The 16365-nt window shown below is 39.6% G+C and overlaps 1 protein-coding gene across 1 annotated transcript in view; it reads right to left on the bottom strand.

Annotated features, from left to right (window-relative positions):
- patj (PATJ crumbs cell polarity complex component) overlaps positions 1-16365 on the bottom strand; it is a 414550-nt gene that overhangs the window by 139166 nt on the left and 259019 nt on the right. Inside the window, exon 29 of the mRNA XM_034001483.3 lies at positions 3632-3828. Within this exon, the coding sequence (XP_033857374.3) occupies positions 3632-3828 (197 nt within the window). The remainder of the gene's footprint in view (positions 1-3631; positions 3829-16365) is intronic.

Genomic DNA, 16365 nt, shown 5'->3' with positions numbered 1-16365 from the left:
GGTTTGTCACAATTTTATTATTTTCTTTATTTTTATCCATAACTACCACTAATCTGGAACATACTTGTTGGATTGTCCTAAACTTTCACGTAAAGATAATAAATGCTTAGTTGTCTGCAATAACCTCAAAGCATATACATGGGTTGGACAAGAAAAGAAAGAAGAAAAAAAAACACACACACAGTAAAACACTAAGCAGAGTAAGAGCACGAGTCCAGCCAGGACAGCCCTGACTAACAAGGGTGTGTTAATTCAGTGATTACCTTTTCTAATTCCTTAAAAGGAAGCTGGGATGCGTATCCACACTGTAGTTCTCTGGCACAGGAATTAATCACTTTGACACTGTTATTAATTAAATACTGATAACCTGTGCAGTCATGGAAACGGAAGAACCTGCCACCCAAGTACTTACCTACTGCACTAACCTACTGATCTACCCTACTGCACCTACCCTACTGCACTAGCCTACTGCACCTACCCTACTGCACTTTACCTACTGCACCTACCCTACTTCACTGACCTACTGCACCTACCCTACTGCACTAACGTACTGCACCTACCCTACTTCACTGACCTACTGCACTAACCTACTGCACCTACCCTACTTCACTAACCTACTGCACCTACCCTACTTCACTAACCTACTGCACTTACCTGCTTAACAAATAAGTATTAAGGGCAGTAGTAATAATGAAAGAAACTTGTGTATTCCAGACAGGAGAAAGACAATTGTCATTAGAACTGAAGTTAAGTCCATTTACACAAGTGTTCCTGTGTGCTACTGTACGTTTAGAAGGTGTTTCTGAGAACAATTGTGTTCTAAAAGATCTTACAGATTTATTGCCAGCAGTTGATTACCTTGGTCTACTTTTTGAAAAACAGATTATTTATTCTGCTGCAACATTTTTATTGTGCTGTGACACACATACATTAGTGCAAGTATAAAGTGCTTGTTTCAATGTAGAAGGCCAACCGTTAGGAATTGTGTGCTTCTTTGGGTTGTGTGTCTGCTGAATACAAAGAAATTCAACACCCTGTACCAATCACAAAGCAAAGAACCACACATATACTGGCGACCAGCCTTCTGAACTGCAATTAGAATGATGCGAACTCCAGGCTGATAGGCTGATCCTTCCTTTACTGCAAAGATGAATGGAAGGGGCATTCCGTTTGAAAACTGCTTCCCGAGTCCCGTTTCCCAAATCGGAGCTTGGAACACTACATTTGTAAAAGTAAGTGCTCTACACCGAGTCACTGAAGTCAAAGGAAAGGAACCGTCTGACAGATTAAGCACTCACATCTTATGCAGGTTGGATGCACTACAGTAATAGCTATAGTGCTCTTCTTAGTGCTCAAGCAGGTCCCCCTCAGGTCTCACACTGACTGGTAAGATACTGCAACGATGATATGCAGCAGAGAAAAACCTTAAGAAGGTTATTTCCATGTATTAATCCACTGCTCTTCTGCACACTTAAAAAAAAGGTTTGTAACAATGTATATTTGAACTGCTTTGTTGCTCTTTTGTATTTGAAGGGACTTTTATATATAATAACACTTCAGTTTTACACTGTAATACATGGTCAATTGTCCTTTAACATGCTGTATTTTAGCAAACAAGTCTCAGTTATGCAATATGTAGCCTCAAAAAAATGTGTGCCTGCCAAAGGGTTTTAGTGGATTCTGTGGCCCTCTGCTACCTTAAAGTTGCCCATCCCTGATGTAGACTAGTCCTCGCTGTCCTATACAGACGTGCTCAAATTTGTTGGTACCCCTCCACAAAAAATGAAGAATGCACAATTTTCTCTGAAATAACTTGAAACTGACAAAAGTAATTGGCATCCACCATTGTTTATTCCATATTTAATAGAAATCAGACTTTGCTTTTGATTTTTTATTCAACATAATATTGCAAATAAGAAAACAAATGAAAATGGCATGGACAAAAATGATGGGACCGCTAACCTAATATTTTGTTGCACAACCTTTAGAGGCAATCACTGCAATCAGACGTTTTCTGTAGCTCTCAATGAGACTTCTGCACCTGTTAACAGGTAGTTTGGCCCACTCTTCCTGAGCAAACTGCTCCAGCTGTCTCAGGTTTGATGGGTGCCTTCTCCAGACTGCAAGTTTCAGCTCTTTCCATAGATGTTCGATAGGATTCAGATCAGGACTCATAGAAGGCCACTTCAGAATAGTCCAATGTTTTGTTCTTATCCATTCTTGGGTGCTTTTAGCTGTGTGTTTTGGGTCATTATGTTGGAGGACCCATGACCTGCGACTGAGACAGAGCTTTCTGAAACTGGGCAGTACGTTTCGCTCCAGAATGCCTTGATAGTTTTGAGATTTCATTGTGCCCTGCACAGATTCAAGGCACCCTGTGCCAGGCGCAGCAAAGCAGCCCCAAAACATAACCGAGCCTCCTCCATGTTTCACTGTAGGTATGGTGTTCTTTTCTTTGAAAGCTTCATTTTTTCGTCTGTGAACATAGAGCTGATGTGACTTGCCAAAAAGCTCCAGTTTTAACTCATCTGTCCAAAGGACATTCTCCCAGAATGATTGTGGCTTGTCAATATGCATTTTAGCAAATTCCAGTCTGGCTTTTTTATGTTTTTCTTTCAAAAGTGGAGTCCTCCTGGGTCTTCTTCCATGGAGCCCACTTTCGCTCAAAAAGCGACGGATGGTATGATCAGAAACTGACGTACCTTCACCTTGGAGTTCAGCTTGTATCTCTTTGGCAGTTATCCTTGGTTCTTTTTCTACCATTCGCACTATCCTTCTGTTCAATCTGGGGTCGATTTTCCTCTTGCGGCCGCGCCCAGGGAGGTTGGCTACAGTTCCATGGACCTTAAACTTCTTAATAATATTTGCAACTGTTGTCACAGGAACATCAAGCTGCTTGGAGATGGTCTTGTAGCCTTTACCTTTACCATGCTTGTCTATTATTTTCTTTCTGATCTCCTCAGACAACTCTCTCCATTGCTTTCTCTGGTCCATGTTCAGTGTGGTGCACACAATGGTACCAAACAGCACAGTGACTACTTTTCTCCATTTAAATAGGCTCAATGACTGATTAAAAGATTGGAGACATGTGTGATACTAATTAAAGAAACGAATTAGTTTGAAATATCACTATAATGCAATTATTTATTATCTTTTCTAAGGGGTACCAACAAATGTGTCCAGGCCATTTTAGAATATCTTTGTAGAATAAGCAATAATTCATCTCTTTTCACAGCTTCTTTGCTTTATTCTATGACATACCAAAGGCATGCAAGTATACATGATAAAATAGCTTTTAATTTCATCACTTTTCAGGAGGAATGAAGCATTATTTCAATGAGCTGTAAGGGTACCAACAAATTTGAGCACGTCTGTATGTTTAATCTATTTCAATTTAGCAATGGCAACTAGTCTCCAGTTTGAATGACAAAGTGTAGCAATCAAACAACTGGATGCAGCCTGATTACCTTCAACACATTTTCTAATAGCAATAGAACCCTCCAAAGAGGTAAGGCCCTTCTCATTCTGTTAAATGCCCAAGCCTCCTCTTAGGTCCTATTGTTTAATTGCAATAAACACATATGTAGGTAAGCAATGGATGTTAAAGGTTATTTTGAGTTTCAGAACCCACCTCGAGCAGCTCGTCCCCGACGTGGAGGCAGCTGTCTCTCCCGGCCGGCCCCTCAGGGTTCACCCCCACCACAAAGACACTCATTCGGGAGCGGTCCCGGTTCCCAGCAAGGCTCAGCCCCAGCCCATGCTGGTCCTTCTCCATCTCAATCATGTGCAGCTCCCCTGGCAGATCCCCGTACCTCTGCCTGATCTTCTCTACAGGGAGGGAAACAAAGAGCACATTAGAAATGTGTTGTCAGTCGGTTACAGAGCTGATCTCACTCAGGTTCCAATGCATGTTATAATGCTAAATATAATATTGGGGGGGGGGGGGGGGGGGGGGGGGATCTGACTACCAGTCTCCCATTCAATCCAATCTAGCTGCAAATTAAATTTGTCTGTATAGAGAGTTGCCTATAATGCCCTATGCGTGGCAAGGTTCTGGTTTGACACATCATGTAATTAAAGAATTCGCCCTTCTGAGAGGTCGAAAATCAAGTGTTGCTCCACATTGTAACAACTAAATGAACTACTGAGAGAGGCGCGACCATGTTTCTAGAGAATCCCCTCACCACTTGTGATCTATCGATCTGATCTACAGGCTTGCCACAACTACTGCAGCTTTTCTGAGCACTGGGGCTTCAGAATGATTTTCCTTCTCTCTCTCTATTAAACATCAATACCCTTTTAAATGACATCTCCCATGACAGGATCGTAGCACACAAAGAAAAATACAGAATCTATTGATTGTGACGACATCATTTTTTTTTCTCTCATACATCACAAATATAACAAAACTCATTAAACATAGGAATGAGATGTCACAGCAATCACTGCCAAATTCTGTTCAAAGAAGAAGGGTCCATGAGGTATTTACAATATAGATTTGCTATTGCCTGCCAATAATAAAGCCCCAAATCCAGCTCCCAGTCTGTGCCTTTTCACTTGCATCACAGTGTACTATAGAATGCAACCCATACATGATGGTGTGTAGTAAGAGGTAACTGCTGTTAAATTAGGGTGGTCGAACGAAATTTTTTATTTTAATAAACAAAACCCAAAATATATTATTACATTTCTACAAATTACAAATGCAGCTACTTTTTCTGCCGGGTGGCCATCTTGGATTTGCGTTTTGCCCTCTACTGACTCCATAATTAAAAATATATACATATGTTTACGAAAAGATCAACACTTTACCAATAAAAAATGATTCTAAGCTAGACGGTGGTTTTGAAAGATCAAAAGTTGCAAGTGTACAAGCAAGACTCCCACAGCCACACCTCTCTATGTGGGCAGACTGTCAAGAACGGCATGCAGGGGCAAGTCCATACTGCAGATAATGCGTATTTGCCACTTTTAAAGTGGGTACTGTTTACTATATATCAAAACACAATATATTTTTTAATGTGATGTATTAGTCTATGAAGAAAATACTATTATCCGTGTGCTGCAATAATTTGTACAATATATTTCTGAGGTTAAAAAGCCTGTGTCACAGAGGCAGCACTGGGTGAAGCTCACTCCGCCCCCCAACAACATCTCCACTGTAAAATGGCATGCGTGCCAATTTTCCAAGCGTGGATCATATTTCCACCCACAGAATAAAAACCCAAGCATAGTTGGCTCTTGGTTTAAATGACAATGCATTACAGGCACCCTTCAACAGCAATAGTGTACAATGTCACCTCGGCCCTGATTGGTTTAGGTTTTGAAATGTAGGTTTTGAGTTTATGAAGGAAATGTGATTTGTTCACTTATCTGTATGTCTGAATCACTAGGGCCTAAACTATCTGAAAGCTTAGACACTCCTCTTTTCATTTATTTTACAACCATGAATCAAAGTCGACCAGGACGGCTAGATATGGAGCTTGAATAAGAGTAGCAACTAAAAACTGGTGCAGGACAAATTTTGCAAGGCGATGTTTTGAGATCAATATAGAAGATACTACAAGCAAAAAGAAAAATAAATTCTATGTAGTATATCTTCTTCAATTGCTTGAATATACTTAAATGGGTATTTTTCTACCTAAATTAATAACCTTTTTACCATTCAAAATGCTTCAGATAATGATATATTCTAAAATGTACAGGGAAATAAAACTAAAACCATCAGAGTATGAGTATTGTGATTATTGTTTATGTTTATCAGAGTATTTATACTTCTATAAAATGTAGAAAGATTGTGCTTCACTGATTAGTATTCAATTATATGACAAGTTCAAAACTGTAAAGTTCATGAGTAGCACAGCAGAACTCTCAGACCCCTGGTGGCGGTTGTACTAACAAGATAAAAAAATGGGATTGGATCAGGATCAGGCTCCACAATTTTCTTACAGCCTTATATATGTTAAGGGTGAAACCCGGTGGTCTGGCGAGTCTAGTTTTGCCCGGGCCAATTGAATTTTTTGGGCAAGTCTAGTTTTGCATTTCTACACTCTCCCCTGCCAGCTTCCAAGTGTGTGCCAAGGTACCTGCATCGCCTCCACTTCTGACAACAATGTAACGACTGTGTGCTGTGTGGCGGTGTTTAAAAGGTAGGACACTACGGCTACTCTTTTTTATTAGCTCTCTCTTATGGCAATTAATGGCATGGGCGAACCTGATTCACCCAGCATCGATTTTGAAGTGTTGGACGAAACTAGACTCGCCTGGGCTAGCCCCGAAATTCAGTGAAAACTGTTGAGAAAACGGGTTTCGCTCAGTCGTCTTTATCAAGTTCTGGGCCAATCTAGATTCGCCCGATTGGATGCGGGAGGGTGCCGGAAAAAAGTGGTAACTTCGGGATTCGCCCAAAAGCCGTTGGCGAAACTAGATTGGCCCGGGCAAAACTAGACTCACCAGACCACCGGATTTCGCCCTTAACATTATATATCATAAGGCTGTAAGAAAATCGTGATTTTTTTTATCAAGAAGTTGCGGCTACTGAGTAGTAAAGTTGCGGTTTCGGTGCAGTCATAAATATAAACAGTTTGCACATTATATACACATATATATATATATATATATATATATATATATATATATATATATATATATATATATATATATATATATATATATATATATACATACTTGCTTTCAAGATTAATTTTTGTTCATTTGTTCAAAAACATATGTTTTATTTATTTATTTCTTGGCAGACGCCCTTATCCGGGGCGACTTACAATTGTTACAAGATATCAAATTATTTTTACATACAATTACCCATTTATACAGTTGGGTTTTTACTGGAGCAATCTAGGTAAAGTACCTTGCTCAAGGGTACAGCAGTAGTGTCCCCCACTGGGACTGAACCCACGACCCTCCGGTCAAGAGTCCAGAGCCCTAACCACTACTCCACACTTAAGTAGGTGGAGCAAAATGGAACGTGATATGAATTGAGTCGTATCCAGCATAACGCTTCTGATAGAATTTCAAATACTTTCGGCCTGCTGCTGCGGTCAAAAATTAACGTGTAGAAAAATAAAATGTTTCTCCCCAGCAAATCCCAAACAGATGATGAAAAGAAGGATGGCTTGGCATTACTTTAAATGCATCTGATATATCTGCTTTTGCTAGCCAGGAGCCATGACCTGTCAGTTTAATGAATTGCATCCGATATGATGATGTACTGTAGAGAAAATTGATTGTGAGGAATTAGTGAGTTGATGCTACTGGTGCTTAATCCCCTTTTGACCGAGTCAGGTTGAAAAACCGTTCTCTAGGCCATCGATTAAATAATTAACTAATATCTTAGTCTGGGTGATTCAGAAGTTTTGTTTTAAGATGGAATATTTATAGGAGCAGAGATGTTAGGTGTTGAAGAGAGTCACTTTGGAGCTACTGGGCAGATGATTTACAATGAGCGTTCCCCGCAGAAACTGCACGTATAGATGTTTGTGCGCTGTCTAAAAGAGCATATCCCGGAATTGAAATTATTACATATTTGCATTCCTCCTGCAAATCTGATTATTCGTCCAAATTTGTCTTTCCTTGTAGATTGCTCAGGTAGGGCTATCGGAGACTCGACCATAGGGACCTGGGTTGGTAACTACAGTCATTCATGTCTTTAAAAATAATTCATTTCGGAATATTCTTTTAAAAACTGTAAACAGCAGCATGTTATAATTTATGTCTTGTTGTCAACCGACATTTTTGTTATTTTTAAACTTCGCTAAATGTGGCCATCAGTACGTACCTGTGAAAGAAATCTGTACTGTAACAGTGTCGTTGCTTGCAATTGCTGTACTAGCTACATGCTAGAGGCTGCGTCCCCACAAGTTTAATTTAATCTTAATTGTATAATAAGTAACACTATACACAGGGTCACTTTCAGTTTTTACGTTTTATTATTTAAAAGCACAGAGAAGTTAACAGTTTTAATACCGACAGCCATATAGATTTGTTTGTGGAATGGAACTGCCATTGAACTCCCGACCGTACCATAACAACAAAAGTGAAAGGGGGAAAATTGTATTTCCTAAATTATTATCAGTTTCCCCAGTGTTGAAGGCACATACACAAAAAACATCATCGCGTATTACCAATTTTAATCCAGACAGAAACACAGATGAGCACAGTGTGTGCTGAACTATATATTCCATGTCTCCCTATTCAGTGCAATGCAACGGTCGCAAGTCACATGACGTCAGGCAGCAGTGAAATCAGACCGTTATCTTTGGGGTTCAATTTCTGTAAAACTAGGACCCTCCAAAAAATATTAATACCCCGTTGCACATCTACATCCCCGGGACTATGTGTATGCCGATCGTGGTTCCTTACACTATCTCAGAAAGTATTCAACCAAACGCTACCCCGTTCACAGGGTTTCTTGAGCCTGCCAATCCCACCACACATAAAAATGTTCATGCATATTGTGTGGTTTTACCCCCCCTTTTGAGCTGGTTGGAAAATCGACTTTAAATAGTACCTTTGTTTAAACCTTAACTATGTCTTTCTCTCTCTCTGTGTATATACAGTGCCTTGCAAAAGTATTCAGACCCCTGACCAATTCTCTCATATTACTGAATTACAAATGGTACATTGAAATGTCGTTCTGTTTGATATTTTATTTTAAAACACTGAAACTCAAAATCAATTATTGTAAGGTGACATTGGTTTTATGTTGGCAAATATTTTTAAGAAAAATACAAAAACTGAAATATCTTGCTTGCATAAGTATTCAACCCCTATGCTGTGGAAGCTCCCAGTTTACACCGATGAAAGAAATTGCCCTAACGAGGACACAATTACCTTACCATTGGCCTCCACCTGTGAACCATTAAAGTTGCTGTCACATTTTCTGGATAAAAACCCCACTGTTGAAGGATCATTGGTCAGGCTGTGAATCTGAAGGAAAATGAAGACCAAAGAGCATTCTACAGAAGTTAGAGATAAAGTAATACAAATGCATAGATTAGGGAAAGGGTACAAAATAATATCCAAGTGTTTGGATATCCCAGTGAGCACAGTTGGATCAATAATCAGGAAGTGGACGCTGCATCACACCACCCAGGCACTGCCAAGAAAAGGCTGTCCCTCAAAACTCAGCGCTCAAACAAGAAGGAGACTTGTGAGAGAAGCCACAGAGAGGCCAACAATCACTATGAAAGAGCTACAGAGTTCAGTGGCTGGGAGTGGAGTAATGGTGCACCAGTCAACCATATCAAGAGCTCTGCTTAACACTGGCCTGTATGGGAGGGTGGCAAGGAAGAAGCCGTTACTCAAAAAGTACCATCTGAAAGCACGTCTGGAGTTTGCCAGAAAGCATGCGAGTGACCTAGCTGCGATGTGGGAAAAGGTTTTGTGGTCAGATGAGACCAAGATAGAGCTTTTTGGCCAAAACTCAAAGCGCTATGTGTGGCGCAAACCTAATACTGCCCATGCCTCAAGACACACCATCCCTACAGTGAAGTATGGTGGTGGCAGCATCATGCTGTGGGGATGCTTCTCATCAGCAGGAACTGGGCATCTTGTTAAAATTGAAGGATGAATGGATGGAGCAAAATACAGGGAAATACTGCAAGAGAACCTGCTTCAGTCCGCTAAAAAACTGAAGCTTGGGAGGAAATTCACCTTTCAGCAGGACAATGATCCCAAGCACAAGGCCAAAACAACATTGGAGTGGCTCAAGAACAAAAAGGTGAATGTCCTACAGTGGCCCAGTCAAAGTCCTGATCTCAATCCCATTGAGAATCTGTGGCACTATTTGAAAATTGCAGTCCACAAACGTCGTCCAACCAACCTGAACAACCTGGAGCAAATATGCCAAGAAGAATGGGCCAAAATCACTCAGACACTGTGTGCAAAGCTGGTACATACTTACCCCAAAAGACTTAAAGCTGTTATTGCAGCGAAAGGTGGCTCCACCAAATATTTACTGTCAAACTGCACAACCATTTCCACTGGTTCAGACAAAGATGTTAAACTGCACAACCATTTCCACAGGCTCAGATTTACTGTTAAACTGCGCAACCATTTCCACTGGTTCAGATTTACTGTTAAACTCCACAGAGGTCACCTGAACTCCAGGAAGATTACCTGTGGCCTTTCATTAGACCTAACTTAAGAGTTACCGCTGTGCAAACTGGAAGATATATGTCTTCGTCACGTTACAGGTTACATCATGCCCAGGACTACACTGCAGAAATGACACATTTGTAAGAAAACAAGCTACGTAAAAAAAAATATTTTATATTAAAAGGCTAAAAGAAAGGTAAGACAAATAACTGCATATTCAATACAATGGTTTTAGTAATTTTAATCCTGACAGGTTATTTATTAAATCATACTGTCAGATTGTTACGGACTAGTACTGAGTAATTGCATACAAGGGCAACCGAAGAAACAGTTTTGTGCTGAGTAACAAAAATGCTCTAACCCTTAACTAAAAACTTCTTAATGGAAAAGTAAATGGAAAATTACTGGTAAAGTGCTGGTATCTGCACAACCTGAGTTTCCAGTAAGAAACTAGTAAAGATGTGTTCAAGCTAACAATCCTTGGTCTTTTCAGCAGGGGATGCAATGTTCTCATTTAACAAGACAGTTTCTTTATTCTTCAGGATCCTATTTGTTCCAGTGATGTAATAACTGAGGCAGATGCAGCCCAGGATTTTGGGAGACCTTCTGGCAATTCTTTTACTAGAGGCTGGTAACCATGGGATCTCAATGACCTGCCTGCCTTTGCCCACGCTCCACTGACCTGCCGGGATGCTGGAAGGACAGTCACAAATAAATTCAACTACTGTCAGATCAAATCCATTGTCAAATCCACTGAGGATGGGCTCCAACAATGAGGACAGAGGGAATCTGCTTTAACTCTCGTGCTACTGCCCACCCCCGGCCAAGATTGAATCAAGGCATGTGAGCAGCACACAGCTTACCAAGGCATGTGAGCAGCACACAGCTTACCAAGACATGTGAGCAGCACACAGCTTACACAATGGTGCCCGTAAGTATTGACAACCTGTGATTCTACATACAATCAAAAACCAAGGCCACAGGCATATTAGGAGAGACAGTCAAGAATACAAAATGTTTCATAAGAACATTTGTGGACGATTCCTAATAGCTGAAGTGACTGCAGCCCCACTATAATATTGGAACAAGATGAGATTGAGTTTTACATACTGCAGTGTGGGGCAGCAGTGTGGAGTAGTGGTTAGGGCTCTGGACTCTTGACCGGAGAGTTGTGGGTTCAATCCCCAGTGGGGGACACTGCTGTTGTACCCTTGAGCAAGGTACTTTACCTAGATTGCTCCAGTAAAAACCCAACTGTATAAATGGGTAATTGTATGTAAAATAATGTGATATCTGTATAATGTGAAATAATGTATAATGTGATATCTTGTAACAATTGTAAGTCGCCCTGGATAAGGGCGTCTGCTAAGAAATAAATAATAATAATAATAATAATACTGGTTTCATGTCGCAGATGGAAATGTGGCTTTACTTTGTCATGTGTGACTGAGACCCACAGAACATGCTATAGCTATGGGTTGAGTTTAGGTCACAGAGCAAGCCGGTAGGGGAGTCTGGTGCAGGGGTCACGCACACCTCTACATTCATATTCTCCATTTATTTTCACAGCCTTGGGCAACATGATAAGTAATTATCACCCACGAGGTACATCAATTCCAGCAAATAAAAAGCTATTAGTAGTAAAGGAGAGCAAGCCAGTGGAGCACAGCTGTGGAAATAGGACCTATTTCAACAGATAAAGCAAATACAAGCACGGATTGTTAATCAGGCTTTCTGCTTCATTTAAGCAACAGCACTAAATTAAAAGAGCTGCAACCACCATATTTTTATATGTGTTGCTTTGCCAAAGTTTAAAAGGTTATCGGGTTTTGCGGCTTCCAGGGGAAACATATAGCTACTCTTTCAACATTGCACAAGTCTATGAAAGAGAATTCCACTAAAATAACTAATCTTGTGTATATCCATATATTCATGTCGATTTTGGTTTGCTCTTCATTATAAGACACCAGTGAATTCAATATCCTGCGGTTATCGTTCTTATGCAGTGCTGAAAGACAAAAATCATTCAATCCATGGCTGGTGGTTATTTTGTTGTGCTTTCATATTAACTGAACTAAAACATGTTTGTAGAGAATTCTTTTAACTGAAACAGAAAATTCAGAAAACATTATATATATTATACCTGGGGCTTCCGATTTTCGATGTTTTACCCCGACTTTTATACTTTCCTTTAAGAATTCAATTGACACCTTTTAAACCATATGTGTACAGTGCCTTGCGAAAGTATTCGGCCCCCTTGAACTTTGCGACCTTTTGCCACATTTCAGGCTTCAAACATAAAGATATGAAACTGTAATTTTTTGTGAAGAATCAGCAACAAGTGGGACACAATCATGAAGTGGAACGAAATTTATTGGATATTTCAAACTTTTTTAACAAATAAAAAACTGAAAAATTGGGCGTGCAAAATTATTCAGCACCCTTAAGTTAATACTTTGTAGCGCCACCTTTTGCTGCGATTACAGCTGTAAGTCGCTTGGGGTATGTCTCTATCAGTTTTGCACATCGAGAGACTGAAATTTTTGCCCATTCCTCCTTGCAAAACAGCTCAGGTGATGAGCTGTGTTGCTTTTACGCCAAACATAACGTTTTGCATTGTTGCCAAAAAGTTCGATTTTGGTTTCATCTGACCAGAGCACCTTCTTCCACATGTTTGGTGTGTCTCCCAGGTGGCTTGTGGCAAACTGTAAACGACACTTTTTATGGATATCTTTAAGAAATGGCTTTCTTCTTGCCACTCTTCCATAAAGGCCAGATTTGTGCAGTATACGTCTGATTGTTGTCCTATGGACAGAGTCTCCCACCTCAGCTGTAGATCTCTGCAGTTCATCCAGAGTGATCATGGGCCTCTTGGCTGCATCTCTGAGCAGTCTTCTCCTTGTATGAGCTGAAAGTTTAGAGGGACGGCCAGGTCTTGGTAGATTTGCAGTGGTCTGATACTCCTTCCATTTCAATATTATCGCTTGCACAGTGCTCCTTGGGATGTTTAAAGCTTGGGAAATCTTTTTGTATCCAAATCCGGCTTTAAACTTCTCCACAACAGTATCTCGGACCTGCCTGGTGTGTTCCTTGTTCTTCATGATGCTCTTTGCGCTTTAAACGGACCTCTGAGACTATCACAGTGCAGGTGCATTTATACGGAGACTTGATTACACACAGGTGGATTCTATTTATCATCATTAGTCATTTAGGTCAACATTGGATCATTCAGAGATCCTCACTGAACTTCTGGAGAGAGTTTGCTGCACTGAAAGTAAAGGGGCTGAATAATTTTGCACGCCCAATTTTTCAGTTTTTTATTTGTTAAAGTTTGAAATATCCAATACATTTCGTTCCACTTCATGATTGTGTCCCACTTGTTGTTGATTCTTCACAAAAAATTACAGTTTCATATCTTTATGTTTGAAGCCTGAAATGTGGCAAAAGGTCGCAAAGTTCAAGGGGGCCAAATACTTTCGCAAGGCACTGTATCTCAATCACAACTGAGAAACAGGTTAAAGTATAATTGATTTAATTGACAGGGTTTTTTTTTTTTGCGAAACAACTAAAAGGGCTTTTAAACAGTAAGTCTTACTTTTTCATTTCAAAGCAGAAGTAACTCAACTTTATTAATTTAAATACAGTTACACAATGATAGTAATAAAGTGTGTCCAGCATAAAATACTTTATTTTTCATTATAGCTTTATTAAAGATTAGTTGCTTATTAACATGTTGCGGTCTCGTTTGTACGATCTGCTTGTAAATGAAAAATTAAGGCTTGGACTTGGATTTAAAAGCCCATTGACACCCTGTTCACACTTGCATTGTTATACCGGCAGTGTTCAGTTGCGATATGCCTCGGAACAGATCAATTGTGGACCGGTGGATCGGTACAACAATGGATGATATGCCTCGGAACAGATCAATTGTGGACCGGTGGATCGGTACAACAATGGATGATATGCCTCGGAACAGATCAATTGTGGACCGGTGGATCGTTACAACAATGGATGATATTACCATGATTCTCAACTCCGCCTTTATTTTACTTCTATCATGCTTGTTGTATTAATGCATTGTGTTTTATATTTACAGATAAGTTACAGTAGTAAATGATCAAAGTGAAATTTGAATAAATGGTTAAACATTAAAAAAACCGACATATAAAAAAAACATACAAATAAATCCACGTTTTATAATTGCACCCGTCTACTCTAGTACTGTGTGAAACGCTTATCTGTTTTATAATTGACCCGTCTACTCTAGTACTGTGTGAAACGCTCATCTCTGTTGTATGATTTGCACCTGTCTATTCTGTATTGTGTGAAATGCTCATCTCTGTTTTATAATTGCACCTGTCTATTCCGTATTGTGTGAAACGCTCATCTCTGTTTTATAATTGCACCTGTCTATTCCGTATTGTGTGAAACGCTCATCTCTGTTTTATAATTGCACCTGTCTATTCTGTATTGTGTGAAACGCTCATCTCTGTTTTATAATTGCACCTGTCTATTCCGTATTGTGTGAAACGCTCATCTCTGTTTTATAATTGCACCTGTCTATTCCGTATTGTTTGAAACGCTCATCTGTTTTATAATTGCACCTGTCTATTCCGTATTGTGTGAAACGCTCATCTCTGTTTTATAATTGCACCTGTCTATTCTGTATTGTGTGAAACACTCATCTCTGTTTTATAATTGCACCTGTCTATTCCGTATTGTTTGAAACGCTCATCTCTGTTTTATAATTGCACCTGTCTATTCTGTATTGTGTGAAACGCTCATCTCTGTTTTCTGCGCATGTGCCACCTCTGGTACTGCGTTCAGAAAAGTGCATTTTTCAGTATGTCATCATTACCACGGGTTGTGTGTTTCATCAAGACACCCTGGACAAGAGTAAAATAAGACTTCACAAGTTTTTAATATTTTTAAACAGCAATAAAAAAAAGCTCAAAAGCAGCTCAACGCTCCACTGAGTGTCAATAGAGAATCTCCTGAGCTCTCTATATCCCACAACCCTGTGCGTGCAGCGTGACAGAGGGCCCCATAGAGAAGCAGAGGTGTTGAGTATCTTGGTGTAATACAGAATATCTTTGATGTAAGTGTATCGATATAAACCAGCTTAAACGTAGACAGATATATTGCAACAGTATCGGTCTGTACGGGTGTTGAAATGTGAGTTAGGACAAAAAGTGATATCGTATCAGTATATTCTAAATCGATACTAAATGTGAACAGGGCTTTAGTTGTTTCACAGAAAGAAACCTGTAAATTAAATCAGTTACTATTAACACATTTCTCAGTTGTGATTGAGATACACGCATGGCTTAACAGTTATCAATTGAATTCTTATAGGAGAAAAACAAGGTTGGGGTAAAACAAGTGATGCAAGCTACTTCACTCAATGTTTTTCCTTCTTTATTCAAGTCAAAGTTGTTATAATAAAAGAAAACACTAGTGGAGGCTTTGAGTAAATTGTTGATGCTCATAATGCATCAGAGTAGAAAAATGCAATATGTCTAAGACTTTTGCACAGCAGTGTATATATATTAAAACACGAGACAGAATAAATGTTCTGAAGACATTGAAAAATGCTTTTAGTCAAGATGTTTGTCATTGATTTTGTTTAAAGCTTTTCATCAGTTTTAATTCTTCTAGATCTAAGTGCTGCTTTGATACTGTAGATCATTCCATCCTACTGAATCGTCTTGAAAGCACAGTGGTACTGCCTGGCCTTGTCCTATCCTGGTTCAAATCTTATCTTTCGGTTTCAGTTCGTCTCATTGGGGAGGTGAAATCGGCATTATCGGAAGTTGTCTGTGGTGTTCCACAGGGCTCCATTCTAGGTCCCTTGTTGTTTTCATTATATATGCTACCGATAGGTGACATTATCCACAGATACAGAGTGAACTTCCATTGCTATGCTGATGATACTCAGCTATATTTGTCCCTAAAGCCAGGAATTTCTTCTGCCTGGGTATTATTAGCTACTTGCCTACAGACATCAAGCATTGGATGTCACAGAATTTTCTAATGTTGAATTCAGTTAAAACAGAGGTTATGCTTGTGGGCTCACAAAACTAACTAAAAGGAAATGTGGGATTACATGAGCTCGACCCTTGCAGTCTCTCATCAAAACTTAAAATAGAAATTAAGAGGTTGGGGGTCATCTTTGATCCTGATCTCTCATTTGAGACTCATATTAGGGAAGTTACTAAAGTATAATTTTACCATTTGAGAAATATAGCCAAA

The sequence above is a fragment of the Acipenser ruthenus genome, chromosome 10 (assembly GCF_902713425.1).
Source record: "Acipenser ruthenus chromosome 10, fAciRut3.2 maternal haplotype, whole genome shotgun sequence".
In the NCBI taxonomy this organism is placed as follows: Eukaryota; Metazoa; Chordata; class Actinopteri; order Acipenseriformes; family Acipenseridae; genus Acipenser; species Acipenser ruthenus.
Note: the sequence above shows the minus strand (reverse complement) of the source record. Positions and strands in the feature narration are given on the sequence as shown.